The sequence below is a fragment of the Tiliqua scincoides genome, chromosome 1 (assembly GCF_035046505.1).
Source record: "Tiliqua scincoides isolate rTilSci1 chromosome 1, rTilSci1.hap2, whole genome shotgun sequence".
In the NCBI taxonomy this organism is placed as follows: domain Eukaryota; kingdom Metazoa; phylum Chordata; class Lepidosauria; order Squamata; family Scincidae; genus Tiliqua; species Tiliqua scincoides.
In genome coordinates, this window is record NC_089821.1 from 140,326,634 (window position 1) to 140,350,422 (window position 23,789).

The 23,789-nt window shown below is 40.1% G+C and overlaps 1 protein-coding gene across 2 annotated transcripts in view; it reads left to right on the forward strand.

Annotated features, from left to right (window-relative positions):
- UGP2 (UDP-glucose pyrophosphorylase 2) overlaps window positions 1-23,789 on the forward strand; it is a 41,884-nt gene that overhangs the window by 7,378 nt on the left and 10,717 nt on the right. For both annotated transcript variants that reach the window (XM_066639104.1, XM_066639055.1), the window contains exons 2-6: window positions 5,848-5,975; window positions 7,653-7,760; window positions 10,745-10,930; window positions 18,608-18,741; window positions 19,470-19,767. In XM_066639104.1, coding sequence (XP_066495201.1) covers window positions 5,862-5,975; window positions 7,653-7,760; window positions 10,745-10,930; window positions 18,608-18,741; window positions 19,470-19,767 — 840 coding nt within the window. In that variant the 5' untranslated portion in view covers window positions 5,848-5,861. The remainder of the gene's footprint in view (window positions 1-5,847; window positions 5,976-7,652; window positions 7,761-10,744; window positions 10,931-18,607; window positions 18,742-19,469; window positions 19,768-23,789) is intronic.

The window sequence follows — 23,789 nt, forward strand, 5'->3', positions numbered from 1 at the left end:
GGGGTGGGGGGCAAATCTGGAAAAGACAACAACCCTTTCCGATCAAGTGGTGGTTTCAAACCTATTAGCACTGGAACCCCCTTTTTAAAATTACACACCATTAGGACCCACCTAACATTACAAGACTAAAAAAGAAAAAAGTCTTACCAGCTCAAGCCTCTTTTTACTGTACTGCAGAGGGGCTGCTTTCTGGAGCACTTGTTGAGCTCCATGTGCATAGGATTGAGACCATTCTGGTAGCCTTGCATTCCCCTTTGCCTGACCTTCTACGTGAGCCAAAGCATGTTTGCTTACTTGTGAGTAAATGTGTGGCTTAGTTTTGCTTTCCATAGGGCTTAATACATTTGTCAGCTTGGAGGGAGAGGCTTCCTTCTCTGGTGTCTTTTGGGGGCTGGTTCATCGAATTGAGACCGTTCTGGTGGCATTGGATTCCTCTTGGCCTGTCCTTTGCAATGGACCGGCACGCTCGTCTATTTGTGAATGTGCAGTATTGCTAAGTTTCACTTTCCATAGGGTTCAATGCATTTTGCTCCTCTGTTATCAGCTTGTCAGTTGCAGCTTCACTACCCACCCACAGTCAGGTTGTGACCCACCAAATGGGTCACGACCCACAGTTTGAGAAACTCTGATGTAGGGAATTGGGAGAGAAAGCTTCCACCTTAATATAGTGCAATATTCTTTGCTCAGTGAAACCTACTTCCAAAAAAGTGTGCATATGGCTGCAACCTTAATGAGTGCGTAATAGAAAGTGTGTATAGGGCTGCAACCTTAATGAGTGCATAATTGAACAACTATAGTCAGGTTTGGAGGCTTACAGGTGGCATGCACACCCTGTGGGTACTGAACCTGCAGATATTGCAGGCCACCTATATTCTGATTTCCAGTCATTTAGTACAGGGGTCTCCAAACCCCAACCTGGGGGCCAGATTGCGGCCCACGGTGAGCCTCTATCAGTCCCGCGGCAAGCCTCTGATCCCCTGAGAGCCTCTGGCCCAGTTGACCAAACGCAACCAGAGTTGTGCTTGTGGGATGGGGAAGTAGGTGTACATTTAAGTGTGTGCTTTATTTCTTGGACTGTGTTCGTGCTTGAAGAAGTCCTGGACATTTCAGCCCATTCATTTATTCATTCATCTAAGTTCCATCTCTAATGTATTTATTTAAATTTTATATTTAATTTTTTTCCCGGCTCTCGACACTGTGCCAGATATTTGATGCGGCCCTTCAGCCGAAAAATTTAGAGACCCCTGATTTAGTGCAAGCAATCATTTACATACTGAATAAGGGCCTAGTTTTACCCAACTTTCCAGTGATACAGTCACAATTCATTCCCAAGGTAAGGAAATAAATGTTCCCTTACCTTGAGGAGGCTTCCATGACTGCCCCCCATCATAGGAAGCAATGCATGCCCCATTGTCACAGGTGCATCAGTGCTGGAAAGTTAGATAGGATTGGGCCCTAATGCACCTTGTAAACAGATTAGAATGACTATCATACACAGTAAATCAGCTTACATTTAATTGGAGAAAGCTAGTGGTGGTGGTTTCTAGTAAGGTTGTTAGATAAAACAATTTGTGTTGGAAGGAACATGTGTTCAGATACATTTCTCCTAAGTTTAAGTTACACACGCATGTAGAAATTCATAGCTGTTTTTTCTGGTATTCACATATAGATGCGATATTGTGTAGGGTCATACATAGTAATATGAATTCATGGTAACAGTGTAATGCAGATACAGTTTTGCTTGAAAATGCTGGCAAAAGAAACAATGCAAATTAAATGAAGGAGTTCAGTAATGAGGAGTAAGACCATGATTCCATGTAACTATTTAGTTAGACACTTTCATCTGAGCAGATGGTGAACGAATTTCGTTATTTTCTGATAAAGGTTGCTTCATATAAATAGTGAAGGTTTCATCACTTCTGTTTTGGGCATCCTTCAGCTGCAGACAAATTCTGTGCCTTCAGGGCATCCTGGTATGGCAAAATTTGTGCAGTATTCTTCAAGCTTTTTATTTTATTATTACAGCTTTCATAAATAGGCTATGAGACTATATTTGAATTTAGAAGGAGTGTCTAACCACAGTTTGGTGCTTGTGTGAATGAGAACCCCTACACACTGCAATTCCCTCCTTTCTTAGTCTGCTTACCTTTGCATCCAAACCAGCAAACTATCATATGTTTGACCCCCCAAACCAAGATTATAAACCAGTTCAAGACAAGAGATTGAGGTGGGCAGGAATTTTGGAGAAAACAATTGTTCATGTTATGCATTGTTTGCCTTTAGCAGTCTAGGGAAATTCAGAATTTCTGTGACTTAACTCAGGGGTGTCCAAACTTTTTGGCAAGAGGGCCACATTATCCCTCTGACACTGTGTCGGGGGACCGGGGGGAAAAAAGAATTAATTTACATTTCAAATTTGAATAAATTTACAAAAATGAATATATAAAAGATGGAACTTATATGACTGAATGAAGGTCTTGCAATAGCTCAGAACCTATAAAAGACCTTGCATAAAGCAAGGCCAGCCTTTTCTTTGCTGCCGCTGCTGTATCAAAGATGTGAAACAGCAAGTAGTGGAGGGAGCCCTCGTCCCACAGCTCACATGAGAGGTTGAACAGTTGGCTCTCATGCTGAGAGCAGTTGCAGCAGACCAGACCAAACTTTTTGGCCAGAGGGCTGCATCAAATATCTGGTGACCTGAAGACAGGGTTGAGCAGTGAAGTGGCTAAGTTTGCAGACGACACCAAACATTTCCGAGGGGTGAAGACCAGAAGTGATTGTGAGGAGCTCCAGAAGGATCTCTCCAGACTGGCAGAATGGGCAGCAAAATGGCAGATGCGCTTCAATGTCTGTAAGTGTAAAGTCATGCACATTGGGGCAAAAAATCAAAACTTCACATATAGGCTGATGGGTTCTGAGCTGTCTGTGACAGATCAGGAGAGAGATCTTGGGGTGGTGGTGGACAGGTCGATGAAAGTGTCGACCCAATGTGCGGCGGCAGTGAAGAAGGCCAATTCTATGCTTGGGATCATTAGGAAGGGTATTGAGAACTAGTATTATAGTATTATAATGCCGTTGTACAAATCTATGGTAAGGCCACACCTGGAGTATTGTGTCCAGTTCTGGTTGCCGCATCTCAAAAAAGACATAGTGGAAATGGAAAAGGTGCAAAAGAGAGCGACTAAGATGATTACGGGGCTAGGGCACCTTCCTTATGAGTTTGGGCCTCTTCAGCCTAGAAAAGAGACGCCTGAGGGGGGACATGATTGGGACATACAAAATGATGCAGGGGATGGACAGAGTGGATAGGGAGATGCTCTTTACACTCTCACATAATACCAGAACCAGGGGACATCCACTAAAATTGAGTGTTGGGCGGGTTAGGACAGACAAAAGAAAATATTTCTTTACTCAGCGTGTGGTCGGTCTGTGGAACTCCTTGCCACAGGATGTGGTGCTGGCGTCTAGCCTAGACGCCTTTAAAAGGGGATTGGACAAGTTTCTGGAGGAAAAATCCATGATGGGGTACAAGCCATGATGTGTATGTGCAACCTCCTGATTTTAGAGATGGGTTATGTCAGAATGCCAGATGCAAGGGAGGGCACCAGGATGAGGTCTCTTGTTACCTGGTGTGCTCCCTGGGGCATTTGGTGGGCCGCTGTGAGATACAGGAAGCTGGACTAGATGGGCCTATGGCCTGATCCAGTGGGGCTGTTCTTATGTTCTTATGGTGTGGTGTGGAGGCTGGAAGAAAAATTTAAATATAAAATTTAAATAAATAAATTAGAGATGGAACTTAGATGAGTGAATAAATAAATGAATAAATGAATGGGCTCATTCATTCAACCTCTCTGGCCCTCAGAACACCTTCCAGGCACAGTTCTGGTCATGTTCAGTTGAGTGGGCCAGAGGCTTTCAGGGAACAAGAGGTTGGCCGCGGGCTGGAAAGAGGCTTGCTGCGGGCCGCATCTGGCCCCCAGGCCAGGGTTTGGAGACCCCTGCTCTAGTTAACTAAGATTGGTCCTTTATTAGGACTAACGAAAATATCAAACAGTAGCTAGAACATCTTCTTTAACCTAGATCAGCGATTTTCAACCAATGTGCTGTGACACACTGCTGTGCCGCAAATGGTCTTCAGGTGTACTGTGGAAATTTGGGGGAGGGTCATTAGGGCCATTGGGGAATGTTAGGCCCCCACTAGCAGAATGGTGTGCCTTTCCAATTATCAAAAAGCTGATGGTGTGCTTTGACAATTTTAGCACCTTGTCAGTGTGCTCTGAGATGAAAAAGCAGCAATTGAAAATTGCTGGCCTAGATAGTAATCAAAAATGGGGAGGTGAAATAGGCAAAGCGGGACATGATGAAAAATTTATGCCCCACTTTGTCTATTTTCCCTCCCCTCTCCTTATTTTGATTAATGCCCAAACTGATGAAAAGTTCTGGAGAACTGGAAATTGTGCGGAAGTTTGTATTCACATTAGAGTGGAAATTACTGGTGTAAGGAGAAACTTCTTCAGTAAGAGTACCACTTTTTAAGGACAGATCTCTCTCTCTCTCTCTCTCTCTCTCTCTCTCTCTCTCTCTCTCTCTCTCTCTCTCTCTCGTGTGTGTGTGTGTGTGTGTGTGTGTGTGTGTGTGTGTGTGTGTGTGTGTGTGTGTGTGTGTGTGTGTGTGTGAAAGGCGGAATGTGGGTGGTTTTCTGTGCTCATGAAATTCTTGCTTCCTTTAAATCTAAGCACTTTAAAGTTTACGAATGTCCTAATAGCTCTTCCCTCCCCTGCTATAATAGGGAACATACATTGCAACACTCCTGGCTACCTACAGGACTGCAGTCAGGAAAATGCTTCAGGCTTCAAAGAGTACTTCAAATGGGAAAATGCTACATGCATTCCGCTATAATGAAAGTCATTTAATAAGTTAAAACTATTTACACATAAAATGAAAATGCTCTGGGCAGTTATTACAAAACTTGAGATGCCCTTTTAAGGAATGAGGAATGTTGTAAAATTGAAAAACAAAGTTCGCATGTTGAAACAGTAAACTTTCCTCACTGGGTAATTTCTTTCTGTTACAAAACGATATTGAATATTTCAAAATATTATGCTTGGCATTTCAGTTTTCTAGCTTTGTCATCCCCAAATAACCATTTTTCCCCTAATATATTCAAGATAATCATCCATTTCTTTACTAATTATCAAAGCAAGCTGGCATTCATGATTCTCACGAAGATATGGTGTTGATCAGCTTTCCCAGGTGTTGAAAATCCAGTATTTAGTTTCTACATATAGGAAATAAATGGCTTTAAAACACCAGAGTTAAATACAGATGAGAGTGATAGAGCAGTTTATTCTTCATGTTGCCTAGTAATGGCTGAATACCTGGGTAGTCTTGAGGGGGAGAGATGAGTGAGACAGATAAATTACTGGAACTCGCTGAGGATAGCATATTAGTCCATGGGCAAGTTCCTCTGTTTGACCTAGTGTAGATAGATGAGTAATACACTTGAGGTTCTGAGCTGTTTGGACTTTGAATTGTAGAACAGTGTGCCTTTTTTTTTTTTTTCCTTTCAAGTTTGTTCTTGAAGCTATATTCCTAGGATTTTTTTGTTCTTCATATTCACAATCAGTTGGGCAAAATTGCTCCATTAAAATGGAGTACATCCACTCGATGAGGGAACATATTGCAAAACAGAAGCATAGCGTAGCTTTGGAAAAAGTGGCAAAAGAAACTTGAAAGGCAAAATAACATCATGGTTTATAATGCATTTTAAAAAGTGTTCTGTAGTTTCTGCATGAAGCGTTTTACTTTCCTCTCTAATATAAAAATTTTCTTTTTTCTTTTGAAAAGATTTTAGCAAAGCCATGTCTCAAGCTGGCACTTCCCCTTTCCAGGAGGCAATTAGACAAGAATTGGAATATTCCATGAAAGTGGAATTGGACAAAATACTTGCAACTGCACCCCAGAATGAGCTAGAGGTAGGAACTGAAGAGAAATGGTGTTCATTTTAGGAATATTTTTATCTAATTCCTTAGAATTTTGAAGCATGTATGCCACGTGGTCTAATTAATTCCTTCATGTTCCAATCTGACCACACAGTGTTGGCTGCAGAACAAATAATGGATGTGTGGTAGAATTTAAAGCTGGGCTCATTTGGGAATGATACCCTAAAACGTTGTACAGCCCATGAGATTGCATGCATTGTAAAGTACAGTTTGAATGGGATGGAAATATCTATTGTGTTCCTTCCCTGTTGGCCATCAGTGACAGTTTAGGGCTGAATTGGATGACATACTTGATCCATTGTGAGGGGGTACAAGAGTGCCCCTTTTTTCCCTGCCCACCTAGCACGCCTCCTCTGATGCCCCAGATACCCTTAGGATATAACAATTCAACAGGATATACAGTATGTACATAAAATCCAGCACATGCATTCCCAAATTGTGCGACTCTTCTTCAGATTTAATCAAGGATATCTATCACTAAGTTCAAGACTATGCATGTTGGAATTTACATGCTGTCAGGGAAAAGAGGGAACGCCCAAGAGAATGCAGACTGACCCAGGGATGTAGCACTTAGTATTTAGTTCTCAGACTTCTGGAAAGGAACTACCACAGATACCATGTGCTGGAGTTTTTACATTTGCTGGAGTGGCACTCTTTGGCTGGAGGCACTCCCTGGCTGGAGGAGTGGAACAAACCAGACTGTGAGTGAGTCATGTGAGTCAATTGGCAGGCACATTCCAATTTTTGGAGGGAATAATCTGAGAAGCGCTGAAATTAACTGGGAAGCCCAGGGGATTTATTACACACCCATGCTCTGTATTCAGCATTATGCATGTGTATGGATGCATGGATGGGTGTTAGAGATGGGATAGGTATACCAGGTGGGCAGAGAGAGAAGGTGTGCTTTTATGCCACAAGGATCAATCACATAAATAGTACACTCTGGCATTTACAAGTGCTACACAGGTATCTGTTCTTTATTTCCAATGTGAAATTGCCTAGCTCAGTTTCCCAGCATTCCCAACACACAGTCAAGTACTCTACCGAATAATTACTGTTTTGTAACTTTCCCATTATTTAATAATGCCTGAAGGATTGGGGTTTTCCAGTGGCCTGTATTGAGGGTGGTGGAAAATTCCTTGAAGCTCTACAAGTATCTGTAATAATTAACTAGATGAGTAATTAAATGGCAACTGAGATTCTGTACAAGTGCAAAAGTGGTGTACTCTAGGAAAAAATTCCTAACTGTGCATATACACTGAAGAACTGTAAGTACCCTGGCTGGAACTACCCTAATAATGTCAATGAAAATGTCAAGTGAAAAAGTAACATCAATGTTAGGAGTTGAAATTAACATGGCAAGTATGATGTCATGCAAATCTGAGAGTCCACCACATTTGGAATATTATGTGCAGTTCAGGTTGCCTCTTCTGAAACAGGATGATGTTGAGCTATAGTTGGAGCGCATGTAAGGAATTCCATCATGTGTCCTCTTGTTGGTTAAACATATAGGCTGCTTTTTCACAAGGGGTTGTTGAAGTTAATGGGAATTGTAGAAGATTTCATTTTCAGTGGGGCTTATGCAGAAGTTACTTGTAATTTGTACCCTTGTACTTTTTAAAAAAATCTACCCTTACCTTTCTTTTTCAGCATACTAAAAAAGACTTGGAAGGGTTTAAAAAACTATTTCACAGATTCCTACAAGAAAAGGGACCCTCTGTGGATTGGGGGAAGATCCAGAGACCTCCCGAAGATTCTGTAAGTTGAAACCTAATGGGAATAAATAACCCTCAAAAAAATAAGATTTCTTTGAAATATTGTCAACAGTATTTGAATATGTACTAGGACAAAGCTTTAAAGAACTATCCTTGCTTAAAGTTTTGATGCCATCTATTTATAAATGTTCTACATGGTTTGTGCCTTTCTAACATCAGATTGCTCAAGTATTATTTAGCTTACATGTGAAAACTGTGTTAGCAGAGTTTGAAGGTTAGCATGGGAATCTCTAGCAATTTTCATTGTCTGCACTTTGTTAGGTGGACATAAAATCACCTATCTCAGTTCTGATATACAGTAAACTGCTACTGTAGAGCAGGAATTCTTCGCTACAGTCTTGCTTTAATCATATAACTGGTTTCAAGTTTAGGAGCATCTTAGTTGTGTTTGATTTTATTACACATTAATTTAGCAATTGGAGAGCCATGTGTGATACTTTAATTACATCTGGGCATGCTGGTAGCTTATCAGTGTTAAAAATCTAGCAGAGCCTCTCATTCCCATGTCACAGGAAAAAGAACTTTTGTCCTAAGCTAAGTGCTGTAGCTTAGAATTGTAGTATCGCCACCTTTAAATGAAGAACTAATAAAGCGAGCATAAGTAAATCTTATGAGCATAAACAATGTTTTTAAAAATATGCATCTGTTTTCCATTTTTGTGCGCAGTCAACAGATTAAAGTAGTACTTTTAGAGAAGAGACATCACAAGTTTGAGCACTCAGAGTGTAGTATTCTATAGTTTGAGAAATGCTTCCCACAGATAGAAAATGATTATAACCTGCATATGCAATAAGCAGCAGTGAGGTCATATATGCAAATTAGGGTTAGATCACACAAGTCAGCAACTGCTTTGTGATTGCTTCAGCGTACACAAATGGTCACAACTGGACTTGAACTAGTTTGCATGAATGAATACCTGTACATGCATGTATGTGTGCACACACTTTTAAATTTCTTGTATACAGGGCAGCTCCTTGGAAGAAACTAGGTTTTGTTCTTTTAAAAAGTGACTTTAAATAATTGCAAGCAATTGAATGCATTGCATGTAATCTCATTGTTGGGGTCTGTCAGTCAGTGTCTGCTCTAAATTGCACTTAGCTCAAATTAGAGCCCTGTGCACCTTCCTCTGCGGTGCTCGGAAGCTTGATGGTGATGTCATTGGTGATGGTGATGGCATGCACTTTTGCAAACGTGCAGTAAAGCATGTTTGTGAGTCCCTAGCACCAGGAGCACTGGTGCTAGCTGGGCTAGCACTGGTGGATCACCGATGTTCCATCGCTCAGTGGTCGTGCAGACCGCTGGGTGGCAGTGGGGTAGGTGGAGGTGGGGGAGGAGGAGGCGTTCTAGGATGGGGGGAGGCAGAGAGAAGTTAGGGAGGAGGCATGCCAGGGGAGAGAGCAGGGCGGGAAGGAGGCAGGACCGGTGGAGCTCTACTCCACCAGATCTTGAGCTTCGCTGTTGGATCTGCCACCCAACTTGGAGGCTCTTGATTCTACGGCGACCCAAGGGTTGCCATAGAAATGAGTAGCCGTATTGCAGGGCTGCTCACCTTATCAGGTGACAAAAGTCCCCTTCTCCCGAGGTGCCACTGGCATTAGTTCTTAGGATGCTGCGGCAGCCATTTTTGGCTCTGTAGCAGCCTCATGCTCCAGGCAGCATAGGATTGGGCTGTCAGTCCCAACACTCTCTTTGGTCGGCACAAGTCCCTTGTGCCTCTGGAAGAGTTGGCAGGGCCAACTCGAAGATGTGTGCTGGCCTGCAGAGGCCACAGCCAACCTCCATGTCACCCAGACCAGGTGAGTTCATGCTGTCGGAAGGTGGCCAGCGTGGGGGGAGGGTATTTTGGGGGCAGCACCCAGACCCAGTCTCATTGTTGAGGTCTGTCAGTGTTCCCTCTAAATTGCACAGGCACACAGCTCAAACTTGAGCCCTGTGCAACTTCCTTTGCAGTGCTCAGAAGCTTGACAGTGAGTTTGCACCAGCTGAGGGCAGCCGGTGTGGGGGAGAGTTGCGGAGGGTGGGGAGAGGCGTTTTGGGGATGTTTTGGCTCTTAGGCTGGATCCTAACCCCCACCCCCCAAGCAGATCTGAGTAGTTTCATTGCAGTGACTGGGACATTACTCAGGGTAAGGTTATATCCCCTTATTCTGTAATTGCGCTCCTTCCACCTCCTGACCTATGCTGAATATGTCATAGGCCAGTTGGCCTGCCTGTTCCAGCGCCAGTTTATAGCAGTGTCCTCCAATTTGCAGGATCCCAAATGTAAGGTTTTAAACTCACTTCTTATGTAAGAACATTGACATCTGTTTTAAGATACATTTCAACTAGCAGTTCCCAGTTTAAAACTTTTTAAATGCTGACTTTGTTTTATTCAAGCTCTTTCAGTAAGCATTTTTGTTCCTGGCTAACTACTGATAGAAGGTAATAGTGGAAGGAAATGCGTAGCACTGTGGTGCTCCTCCTTGGGAAAATTTTCCCTGTTTTATGGCCCAGTAACAAGTTAGATCACAACGATAAACTCAGTTTATGGAAAAAGTCCTAGTAAGTTACTTCCTGCCTGAGTCATGGCATGCAGTAACATTGAATTTAATGTTTGCAGTTAGTCAAGCATCTGATACCTCCACTCTAGAAATTGTTACCTTAATATGCTCCCAAGAAATGGGAATTAAGCAATGTATTGTTGCTGTACTCAACTGGAACTATAGCTTACATGTTCTTGTAAAAAAATTTTCTAGTCATTTCTTTAAATTATTTATTTCTAAATTTATATCCTGCTTTATCTCCCAAATGGCCATTTAAAGCAGCTTACAAAAAATAAAACATAAAATACTGTATTTTATAGGAAAAGCTCAAAGCACATTTTTTCCCATAATTTTAGTCTTCTGTCAAAGTGGGAAGTAACTTTAAGACGCTTCAGCCATTTGTGGAAAAATATGAGTAAATTTTTAAGCTATTGCCTTCCTTTCAGATTCAGCCCTATGAGAAGATAAAAGCGAGAGGACTGCCTGATAACATTGCTTCGGCCTTAAACAAGCTTGTGGTAGTGAAACTCAATGGCGGTTTGGGCACCAGTATGGGATGCAAAGGCCCCAAAAGCCTTATTGGTGTGAGGAATGAGAACACCTTTCTGGATCTGACGGTTCAGCAGATTGAGGTAACTCCCTTTGGTGTTATCTCAGTTAACGAATCTTTATAGAGTGTGTGAATTATCCAGATAAATGTGCAATATTAAAATGGAAAAGCACTTCATTTGTATAGCTCTACTGTTCACTGAAGCTGAAGCCAGCAGAAAAAATAGTGCCATGTGGGCCAAATTCTTCTGTTCATCTTGAAAGACATTGTCAAAGGCCTGTCACTGATGTGTGACTACGCTTTCTGCTTAGAAGAGTCACTAAAAACTTCACCTGAAGCAAAATGGGGGTGGGTGGGTGTCCTTTTCAGGTGATATATCTGAGGAATTTTCAGAGAAGCCAATTCAGTTCTGATAAGGTTTTAGGAATTTGAAATGGTTTTTGCACTTCCTTGTTCATCAAAATGAAAAAAGAAACTGAACACTCACAAAGAGATGCAAATCTGAAGATGCTGCATCTTATGGTGCAAGAAATAGCATATTTATTATACTCAAATCCAAAGTGCACAAGTATTAAACTGCACTTTTCTTCAGGTGTACTTGTATAGATACAACAAAGTATTTGAACTGAAGAACATGGAACTAAATACGGTTATACAGTAATTTGTAATCCTGTTTTGTCTCTCTAAGATATACAAAATGTCATGCTAACATTTTCTGAAATGCATTGCTAATGTTTATATGCATTATGGAAGGAAAATATGTTGGTTAATAGAACACAAAATTAGAGATTTATGCTTCTCTAAATGTTACATCAATTAAATATCCTTCCCTTATGTTAAAGGAAATGCTTTTCCATTTTCCTGGAACAACAGTATTTTGCTTAAAACATATAGCTATTCTCTGTTAAATTAGCATAAGGTTGAAATAAAATTAGTCTTTGTGATGAATAATCCACTCAGTGGCCAGCTGATATATCTGTGATGGGAGATTTTTCCTAATCTGCAGATGATATTTTACATCTCTCTGGACTGAAAATATGAAGCTAAACAATGTATTTTATGGACAGATCGCTTAAGTATGATCTTGGAACAGTAGTTCTGGGTTAGGCATCATAGCCAAACTGTAGTTTGGCCATCAGAGAGTACCTCTGCATTTGTGTGCTCTTTTGTCTCCTTGTGTTCTGGATTTACTACCTCACTTCCTGTTGGGAGCGAGGAAGAAGCATATGGCCAGGGTGTCTGAAATGAAATCCTGATTACTCAGATTGCTTGTCTCCTAGCCTGATTAAGAATCTCTTCAGTACTAGCTCACTTTGCTTTTTGGAAAATGATGGAAAAATCATTTTCAGTTACTAACACAAAATATTAGAAGTGGATGTTTCCTTATCTGAGGAAACATGCCTTTATCAACAAATTATTCTACTTAGAAATTTCTCAAACTTAAACACTCTTTTCTTAAACTTGGCCTTCTTTTCTGTCAGTCATAGAAGTTGTACAGAATAGCTTTTTCTTTTTAATTAAGGATACCTCCCTCTTCAAAATATTCAAAACAGCAAATTATTAGTTTTGATAGAAAAACAAGTTTAGTGAAACTTGCACCAAAACTCTGACTTCACTGAATGAACATGGTAAGCATCTTATGACTATGCGAGCTGCACTTACATGCAGTATCACAGATGTCTTTTTTTTTGGCTGCCTGTGGTCACAGCAGTTAGCCTGAATCATGCAGATTATATCTTTAACAAACAAGCAAGCTTAAGGAAACAGTCTGACGTCGGTAAATAATTTTGTTACCTGCGTATGATGATCAGAAAGAAATTGAGATGTGCTGTCATTTGATCAGGTCATGACCTTTATATTATATATAATATATCCTATTATATGAATAGAACAAGAACTGATATGTTTGAAAACAGCAAGTGGCTTGGTGATAGTTTTATGACAGATGTAGCAACGATTATGTGAACTGTCATGTATGGTTTATTCTAAAATTAATGTTTCAAACGGAAAATATAATGAAGACAGTGAAACTAGTAAGCTCATTTGAAACTAGTAGGCAATACAAGGAAATGCCTGGTGGAATGAAATGATGCAACTTGAAGGAGCGTTGCGAAATACTTTTGACGGCAGTTCTCTATTAAGGAGCATTGTCAGCACTGGAAACAAATACTAAAATCTAAGACTGGAGTTATTAAGCATTTCAGAGATTACTCCAAGCTGTATAAACAATTAAACAAATACAAGGTGGTGAGTACATATAGCTTTATCTGTCCTGTTCCAGTAGTTAAGAACTTTTGTTTAAAGAGTGTGAATGTTTCTGGTATGTGCTTCCTGCCAACCTGAATCTATGACATGACATTCCAAACTCAAAAACTAAATGAAACAAAACACAAAGCTGCCAGTGTGTTTATTGCTTGGAAACTTAACACTGACAACATGTTTCTTCTTGTGCAAGCATCATCTTTGGTTGTGAAAGTGGACTCTGTCAAGGATGTGATGTGTGTGAAATCTAATGATGGAGTGAGATAATTTATTTTCACCTGGCATGCAATTAAAACTTAAGAAATTAAAAATGAGTAAAATACTTATAAGAGTAGTACAAAAGACTTCTGAATGCACTGGCTGGACATCTTCATGAAGGAGAACTCACTATCATTCATGCTTCAGGTGACATTGATATGATAATCAGTGATGAACAAGCTTCCCTAGATTCAAGTTAAGATTAATTTGTACTTTGCCTTTCTTCCTCCCTCCCTACATCAGGGTCTAGTTTTGCTTGAAACAAAGCCATTCAAGATTTTTCTATGCTGTCTCATCCCCAGTTAGAGACACAGGTCTGGTCCTTACTTTACCCAAACAGCACCCAAAGCTGCTCTTTTTCTCCAAACCGCTCCCCTTCCTATCACTGAACATGGCAGTTCTTGCTCTGGTGATGGAGAGTGGGATTGAGGAAAAAAGGGGAGAGAATTTTCTTCTTTCCTGTTTGCTGCTACCACCACTGCCAGATAACCGGGTCGGAGATGAGAGATTTGAAGGGTTCCAAGTAGGCGAGTAAGTTAGACGTCTGTGAAATTCTTTGAGTGCTCTAACATAGTCATTGCAGTAGCTCATCATGTTTTAGGGAAACCATTATGGGAAGACTCATGATCTCTAGAAAGAGAACCAGTTTTCAGAGTGGTGAATAGACTAATGGACCCCTAGTCAAGACCGGTTACTTTTGCTTATTATTAGCAAGCTATGATTATACTTCCAAAGAGGATTTTAAAGAAATTCAGGTGCTGATAAAGTGGTTAGGATACAACTTCCCATATTATAACTATTAAAAAGGATGCAAACTATCATTTTACATAAAATTGATATATTAATATGATGCAAAAGTGAAGAAAAAAACATTTTGGGCCCATTTCAGCCTTGTTGAAATCGTATGCTAAAAGATAAGTTACGAAAAGTATTTATAACTGTACTTAGAATTCTAACACTTTAAATGCTAGTTAAAGTGTTTAATGATGACTTATGAAATCATTTTTTTCCTGTTTTGTTTGTTTGTTTTGTTTTTTCCTGTTTATTTGTATGGCGGCTTTACAAATAATTTTTTCTGACTTATTTAGTAAATGGACCTGGTGAAGAAAAGATTAAAATAGTGGCTGCAGGGTTTGAATGGAGTACTTCCCAGGTGTCTTCTAAAGACATACGTTTGTTTACAGCAGGGCAGTGAGCAGTAGCTATTAAAGACTAAAGCAGTGCAGATGTCACAATTTTCTCAGATTTGGTAATTCATTCTTTCAGGAGGTCGGTTTTTGGCTTATTCTAACACTACAGTTTCATACTGAGAGATGCTTACACATGTACAGCATAAGCTGTTACATGTACAATATGTATTTTATTTTTTAATGCTTTATGTTTGATCTATGTAAATAAAAAAACTAACAGAAGGAGCATTGCATGGATATAAGTTGCATATTAAAAAAGAAAAGATGCGGGGGGAAAAAGACAAATATATGTGTGATCAAAATTAATCTGTATATTAACACACTTCATATGGCTTATGTTATTATATCAAGGAATGGCCTCCAGATATTCTCAGATGTGTCCATGTGCACCTGATGCCAATATACCATTTGTTCAAATATTGATAAACGCAAAATATCAACCATCCATTGGTCGTATGTTGGTGGGCACCTTTCCTTCCAGTTAAATAGTATAAGTTTTTTTGTCATTGTGAGGGCATAGAGAGTCCATTTATGTTGACTGGGTGCTAATCTCCAGATACCAGGTAAATAATTTAGGATTGCATTCTTATCAGAGGTTGCTGTAGCAGGGAGCGGGAGATGGGACTGGGATCCGTCTGTTATGCCAGATCCTAGCCCCCATACCTGAGCAGTGCGGAGCAGCTTCAAGCCGCTCTGGTCTCCTTGGACTTGTGCCACCTGTGCCATCTCAGGAGGTGACGCAAGTCCAAGGAGACCTATAGGGGCTGCATTGGCTTACCTGGGGGTAAGGGAAAAGTTACCTTTGTCCCCTTACCTTCAGCTGAACCACTTTGCAGCCCTGTCTTGTGCTAGATACAGCAGAAACCCTCCTGGCTTGCCTGTTCCAATGCAAGATAGGATTGCGCTGCATGTATGTCAAGAAGTAGAGGAGTTTGTGAAGCAGATAATGCCAAGGGACTGAATTTAGACACTAATAAGTGTCACAATTGTAGGTATTGCCAACCTGCGGTCTTTGGAAGATTATCCTACTCAGTAAGTCTCTCAAATGAGAAAAATTCCTGGTCCTGATCAATAAGTTGACCTAATGTGAAAACTGCCCTGTAGGACCAGGCCTTCTATAAAAAGGTTTCCCTATTGATCTTTAAAATTGGGTTCATCCATAATGTTAGAGTGTGAATAGGTATCAAATTCAAATTTCTGTGCCATCATATTCCAAATATGCCTTTCCGAGTTTAGTACCATGGGCATTTGTCAATGATTAACATGTGTAGAATCCAACGCTATCCATTTACACAATGGGGCTAACACAGACATTTCTATCCTAACCCATGACATCTCATTTTGCCCACCTATTATTAAAAGTTAACAGGTACATACAATGGTACAAACTAAGATTAGGATGTCCAAACTCTTCCTCTTTGTATATCAATTGTATCTGTTTTAAAGATATCCTTAGTGTTGCAGAATTTTTGAAATAAAAATTTCAAAGTGTAAAACTTATTAATTTAACTTTGTGGTATATAAGAAAAGATTGCGCATAATACATATATAATATGCACAATCATTTTCATATTAATTTGTAGTGTATTCACTTTTCCCCATGGTACAAGTTTAGGGACGCCCATTCATTGAGATCAAATGAGATATCATGTATCAACTTATCAAGATTCAATTTAATTATCTGCTTGATATCTCTAGGGATGAGAATTCCCAAATATCTAATAGGATCAGGACACCACCTAAATTTTCATGAATTAAATGTCTTGCAAAATACTGTCCCCATGAGGCAGTACTTCAGATTTACTCCAGTTTAGTATAACCAGAAATATTACAGAAAACGTTATGAGTTTCAGTAGTTCAGATATAGACACAAAGGGGTCTGAAATAAATAACAATATGCAATTGGCATACATAATTTAAGTTCATTAGTTATTACTTTGGACTTACTGAATCATAGAATTTTGCCTAATTGCACAAGCTAAAGGCTTGAAACCAAGATCAAAAATTACAGGAGAAAGTGGACAGCTCTGTCTCGTTCCTTTACCCAAATGTATTATGGAGGACAAACAGCCATTTGTTATTATTTGTGATGTAGGCCCAGAGTATTAAAATCTGAATCAATTGCAAAAATTCCCGATGTATTCCAAATTTTGTAAGGCTAGATAACATAACTTTCAAATGTACCATATCAAAGACCTTCTCAGCATCCAGTAAAATAATAGCAGACTGATGGGTCTTTTTAGATTCCAAAGTGGTCTACTACAGTTCTTAAATTATCAGCCTCTTGCCAGCCATGTATAAATCCAACCTGATCTGGATGTACAAGTGTTTTGAAAACTTGCTACAATCTAATAGCCAGCATCATAGATAGAAATTTAGTGTCTGCATGTTTTATTATGAGGATAGTGCAAAGTATCTCTGTTTTTGCTCATTTTGGACTAAAAAGATGCTTTGCACAATTGTCACATTACAAAACATCACTTTTTTACATGTGTGAATAACTTGTAGTTGAGAAGCAATTCTCAGACTTGACTATCTGTAGTAACTTTGATTTTTCTCATGGACTAGATAGTTTTGCTGACAGTCCCATAGAGCGACTTGGCCTAATATTGATTTGGATGCTGCGTTGTTATGATGTCTGTGTGCAGCTGTTGTATCCGGGGAAAACGTCTAGAGTGAATATACTTCCACAGCAGACTGGCACATAGCCCACTCCTGAGCTGCTGGTTGCACCGGGATTGCTGTGGTACCAAAACAGTTGCTGCAGCATCCTGTGTGCAACAGGGCAGCTGCTGGTGGCTCCCTGGGTAAAAGAAATAGCCCCACAATGGGGCTACTTGATTCTGCAGCATCCCTTTGGCTTGCGCAGAATCAAGAGCCTCGGTGCTGGGTCCACTTCCCTCCTGCCCTGCTTCCTCCCCCTGGCACTCCTCCTCCCCGCCCTCTCCCCACCTCCCCCTGCACCAGAATGCGTCCTCCTGTATCCCCACCCACTTCTCCATTGCTCCATGGTCCATGTGACCGCCGAGTGGTGGAGCCCTGGTGATCCACCAGCAGTAGCCCAGTGCCGGCTGGCATTGAGCTACTTCCAGCGCTTGGGGTGGCATTGAGGCTGCCAACGTGCTTTACGGCACGTTTGTGACACTCACCAACTGCTCAGGATTCAGGGTCTCAATGAATTGTGTCTAGTTTAGTAGGCATTGCATAGGGTTCTGAATTGCCTAATCCTTACATATAATATCTCTGCATACTTGTGTTTTCAAGACTACCTTCAAATTGAATACTACAGTAGCTGTTGAACTGCATGATAATTCGTTTGATAAAACTACAGAAGGGTTCTAACCCTCTCCTGATATCTACTTTTCAAAAATTTCTTTTTCAAGACCCCTAGGGCTCAATTGAACAGTGGACTTTTACTTGCAGCAGGCTCAGTAACTTGAAGATTAACTTGTTTTCCACCTTTTAAAAAACAAAAAACAAAACACATAATAGTGAAATTTCAGTTTGGTCCTTCCAAAAAGTGGTTAGGGGCCAAAAAAAAAAAAATAGGTTTATATAAGAGCTGTTAAGCTCTATGACCTATTCAAGATATCATAGTTTGGATGAAATTTGTAAATTGGTTATTGGTTGGTGTATTGCTTTTTGGTGTATTGGTTATGTTTTGGAATTTGTAAATTCCATTCTGAAGAAAAAAGCATTCTTCCTGGAACATTTGTTCCTTTGCTTTGGGCTTGCAATGTGGCTGCTTCAGGGCTGGAAAGTAGGATAAGATTGGGCCCTAAATCATTGCAATTGAATGTCTATCTGGTTGCTTTACGTGGTGATTCTCCAGCATTTGTTTTGTGAGGGAAATTAAAAGTAAGTGGTTTTAATTTCCTACGTCTTTCTAAAATTGAGATATCCATTATTTTGTTCTACTGACTGACATTCATTATGTCAAAAGATACATTCTCTGATGGTCTTTGAGTTGATGATACTGATGATTTTGATTTTTTTATACATTCACCATTTAAAAAGAGTAGTGCTTATCCAAAATCTGTCTCTTTCAGCATCTAAATAAAAGCTACAATACAGATGTTCCTCTGGTTCTGATGAATTCATTCAACACTGATGAAGACACGAAGAAAATCTTACAAAAATATAGCCACAGTCGTGTAAAAATCTACACTTTCAATCAAAGCAGGTATTGGACAAAACTTTGCTTGAGTAATAAAAGCTACATGACATTGAAGGAACCATTCTGTCTTAAAATGTAAATACTAAAATAGCCTAGATTTATATGTGTAACAGTATGGGTCCTTGTTCATTCAAATCTGGAAAAAAAACAAGAGACTGAATAGAAACAGCCAAGCTAAATAAATATGTAATTGAGATATAGAGTTCAAAACAATACTGCCCTTGACATTTAGGGAATGCAGATAGGTCTTTTGTTTGCTGAAGAGTTGTAAGCAATTTTTTATTAGGGAATGTGATTTGCAGTGTAAATGAGGCAAGCTTAAGGGGGAAGGCATGTACTGTACAGTATAGCCAACCAGTCCTGTTGCTTAATCTTTGTTTGAACAGAAGTTTTGAACAAACATTTGAGTTCCTCTTTCTTCTTCCTATCCTACCCGCATATCTGCGGTGTTGTGGTTGATTAGCTGTATGTCTGTGCAGAGATATTTTTAAACAGTCCTCCCCAATGCATGCTTTTTAAATTGCCTTTTTGGAAAGAAAGGACATCAAACATTTTAAAAAATAGACACTTCCTTTGAGTAAAGAGTTCATTAACCTATGCACAGACCAAGACATGCAGATGTTTTGAAGTTTTATATATCACTTTTCTATTGGTGTACAAGAATGTGCATATGCACACAAATTCCACATTTCAAACGTGTGTCAGAGTGTCTTAAAAGATGCATTCTTTTGCAGATACCCACGAATTAATAAAGAGTCTCTACTACCAATAGCAAAAGACGTGTCTTACTCAGGAGAGAATACAGAGGCTTGGTATCCCCCAGGTCATGGAGACATCTATGCAAGTTTCTTTAATTCTGGATTGCTGGATACTTTCATCAGTCAAGGGAAGGAGTATATTTTTGTGTCCAACATAGATAACCTTGGTGCCACTGTGGATCTCTACATTCTTAACCACCTCACAAATTCGCCAAATGGAAAGCGGTGTGAATTTGTTATGGAGGTCACAAATAAAACTAGAGCAGACGTTAAGGTAAATACAAATGTTTATTTGAACAAATGGTCTTTTTAAGTAAAACGTATTTTATCTTGGCAAGTTAATCAGTTACACATTCTTCAGTCGCACTAGACAGATCCATGCAAATATGTGGATCCATTCAAAACCCAATTCTGTGTTCTGTTGAATCAAATCCCAAGATCTGCAATGTGCTTGGTATTAGGGAAGCAAATAGTATTCTCTTTGGAGAGAAGACTACGCTCTGTTTTATATTCACTGTCAAACTGCTACTTTCTGTCTTCTATGATTGGCGTGACAATACAATGGTGGTTCTGACATTCTGGTTTGCTTCAGAACCATATGTATCTATTGTTATCTGGCTTGTCCCCACAATAGCTGTGGGGACTTCACTGTTAACTGTACTTCCTGCTTCCTGTGGGGAAGTTAACTGTACTTCCTGCTCCCTGTTCAGAGATCTGGTTCCATGGGAGTCCTGTGAACTGTGAACTACAAAAGCCATCGGCACCATAGACACCCACATATAGGTCAATCTCACTGATAAGTTGAGGGCAGATTTTGACCCAAAAATCATGGAATGTTCTGAGACCCTTGGATACATCAGGGGGAGGGACAGTTAAACTTAGGTGGCGTCTGACTATAGTTTTGTCTGATTTCACCCAAGGCCAGATCCTGAAAAATAACCTACCAGTAATTGTTTCCTAAGAACTATACAGTCTCTAATTTATTAAAAATATAGTAAAAGATACATTTTTATTAACTAACTTTTAAAATTCTGTTCACCACCTTTTTGTAAACACTATCAGAGTAAGTGCACTGTAAACATACCAGTAGAACAATGGTGTTACCAAAAAGGCTGCTTTGTTTAGGGGAATTATTTATATTAGCCTTCTGGAAACTTTTGGGACCATAGGCTGGATACAAGACAGCGTAGAGCAAAGAAATCCCTTGTTTAGCTTAATGAGGAGACTGGGAGGAAGGTAACTTTCAATCAAAGGATTATATTTTTATTGCAAAAACACACAAAGGTAACATAATACACATGGAGAATCGATAAGTATATACTTGTCTGGTGTACCTAACTCGTGGTGGATGCATGTGCTATGTATTTGGGTGCATCCAAAAAGGAATCAGAAATGGATAGGGTGTAGGGAGGTATTTTAGGGGTTCCTTAATCTGCTAAACCCAGTTGCTGACTAATGATGGGGGAGAAGGGAGGGATAGGTAGGGAAGAAGGGGGGGAAGTTTAGACGCACGATATATTTACCTGTCGGGGGGGGGCAGTTGGAGGAAGAGTCCCGCAGGACCATTCGCAGGAGAGCAATCAGAGAGAGAGAGAGACCGCATGTGCTCTGAGTTCTCTCTTATAAGCGTTGTCTTTGACCTGGAAGTCGATCCAAACTGACCGGAAGTATCCCAGAGCTGTGGGCATGCTCAGTAACACTTGGAGTATGTAAAGAAAAGGTGGAAGGGTCCAGAACTCAGTTATCAGCAAAGCTTGACTCTGGGGGAGGGGGAGTAGCTTGCTTCCTGTTGCTACTGGATTTGAGTCTGGAGGTGGCTTAATGGTGCTGATTTAGTTAACAATAGACTTTGCTGCCAAAGTCCTCCTCCTTTAATGTGTGTGCATATTCCGTGATTGACTTAAACAATAAAGACATTTCCAGTGTCTCTCCAGAGAATGAGTCTTTCAGACTGGAGGTGGCCAACAACATGAGAAATGAGTGAGCTTACGATTTGACTCCTTTTGTGGCCTGAAAGAGAAGTTCTAGGCCTGCATCTTAGTCCATGACATATATATAAAATCACAACTTGGAAGGGAAAAAAGGGGATTTTCACGTAACAGGATTCCCCGCCTTGGGGCCGAGATCACGTGAGTGGTCTCATGGCCCCACACCAAATCAAACTAAGTAAAACACATGGAGACAAGATTATTGCAAAAAAACAACAACAACAACATCAATAATAAAAATATCTTGTGAACATCAATAATAAAATCTCTTGTACTGAGAAATCATGCATGCTTACAACACAGCTCATTAGTATGGTGCCTTGTGTATGGGGTGGTACAGAGCAGCTTGTCACCAGCATCAGGGTGGCGAAGTTGTGGTCTTCCTCAAAGGGGTGTCGTCTGGCACAGCTGGAACTCAAGAAGGTTGTGGATCCCGTTGCATACCTTGGACCTATTCATCTGGAGCGATCGCCATGGCATGCAGTCACCTAGTGGCCTTGTTGCTAGTCCACAGGCCAAGTGAAAAGTCAGATTGTTCTGACAGCCATGCTGCTTGCAAGAGAGGTACAGTCCAACAGAAAACAGATCCTGCTTGTCTTGCCGTCCACGCCAGAGTTTCCAGGGATGCGAGGTTGTTCAACTTGTGTCCACAGATGGATGCTTGAGGTGTCTTTTTCTTTCTTTCCCCGCCTAGCTACTAAACATCAAGTACACCAGATAATGCTGAGCATTCATGATTTCTGAGGGTACCAAGAGTTAAACACATTTAAAAAAAACTTTAAGAAAAACCATAACTCTGTCTTGCTTGGAGATCTGTTGGTTTTAGCTATAGAGTTCATGGAGAAATGTTTCTTGATGCAAAAACTTCTGCTCACAGCATCTCAGGTTGCCTTCTTTGGAACAGAATACATGAGGTAGACTTGTTGGGATTACATTTACATGAATACAGGTTACATGCATAAGGTGTATAGAGATTGTGAAGAGATAGAGAGAAGAGAGAAAAAAAACTGATTTTGAAATTTATTATCACCCAGTTTGTGCTTCGTACCAATTTCATTGGATTGGATAGCCAATTTCTCTATAAACTGGACTTGACTGAGAATCAGAAGGGCTGATAAACATTCTGAGTCTCGCATTGTCCATCAGTTAAAGTGTCTGTTGTGGGTGACATACAACAGGCAAAGTCAGGTGTTATTTGTAAATAAACGAAATAAATTGTCCTGAGAATACTTGTACTATAAAAGGAAATCACTTCATTAGCATATAGGCTCATTGCTTAGCTCCTGTGAAGGAATTTGAGATTTAAGTAAATTTTGTCCTTTGGAGGACATTTGTCCTTTGGAGGACATGTCCTTGTTCCTTTTAAAAAAAGTTAAAACAAAAGATAGCCTTTGCTAAGTTAGGCAGTAGAGGTTTTGCTTTGTTTGCTTCTTGCATTAAGTTGCTGAAACAAAAAAAAATTAAAAACACAAAAGATTGCTACTAATTTGCACTCTGTGCATGCTCTGAGGCACCAAGTTTAGGAGGGTTCCTCCTGCTTTTCTTTTCATTAGGAACAATGCATTGGCTTCTTGCATTGCTTACATAAGATCTAGAAAGTTTCAAGGAAACAAAGCTATTAGTAAAACTTTTATTGCTGGCACAGTGGCAGGGAGTTCCAACGGCCACTATAATATAAACTTTTAGCATCAAAGAAGAAGAAAAAAAAATAATAGGTTTTAAAATGCATTTTACACACAGATGGTTCAATCCTTTCTCCAACGATAATGTCTTCTTTGGGGTGGAAATCTTCCACTCCCTATGGTTCCTTTTCCCCTAATTCTAGGTTTGAAAGTTATTTCTTCTTGGCTGATGGAAGAGATGACTGAAGACTGCTCTCTTCCTGCTTTAGCAGCCATGTGTCCATATGGACTTCTGCCTACTGGAGCTTTCCTATTATACTTCTGCTTGTTCAAAACATCAGAAAAATCTTGTCCTAAAAGAAATGATGTAGGTGTGTCTGAATGTACAGCCACAACACGTGTACCTTTCCATCCTTTAAATTCTAAATGCACCTTTGCTTTAGGTACAAAAATCTCTGGACTTTCATAAGGCTTTACCTTATATGTTTCTCCAGGTAAAATCTGACATTCTTTCACTAAGTTTCTATGAATTGAGGTCAGTCTGGCTCCAGAATCTATGTGTCCATGTATCTTTTTCCCATTAATAGTAAAAAAAAACTTGATTTTTGCTAGGAGAGGGCTTGGAGGTGCAAGCACTGAAGAACATCATGGGGAAAACTGGTTCTGAGGCAGATGGCTCTACCTGT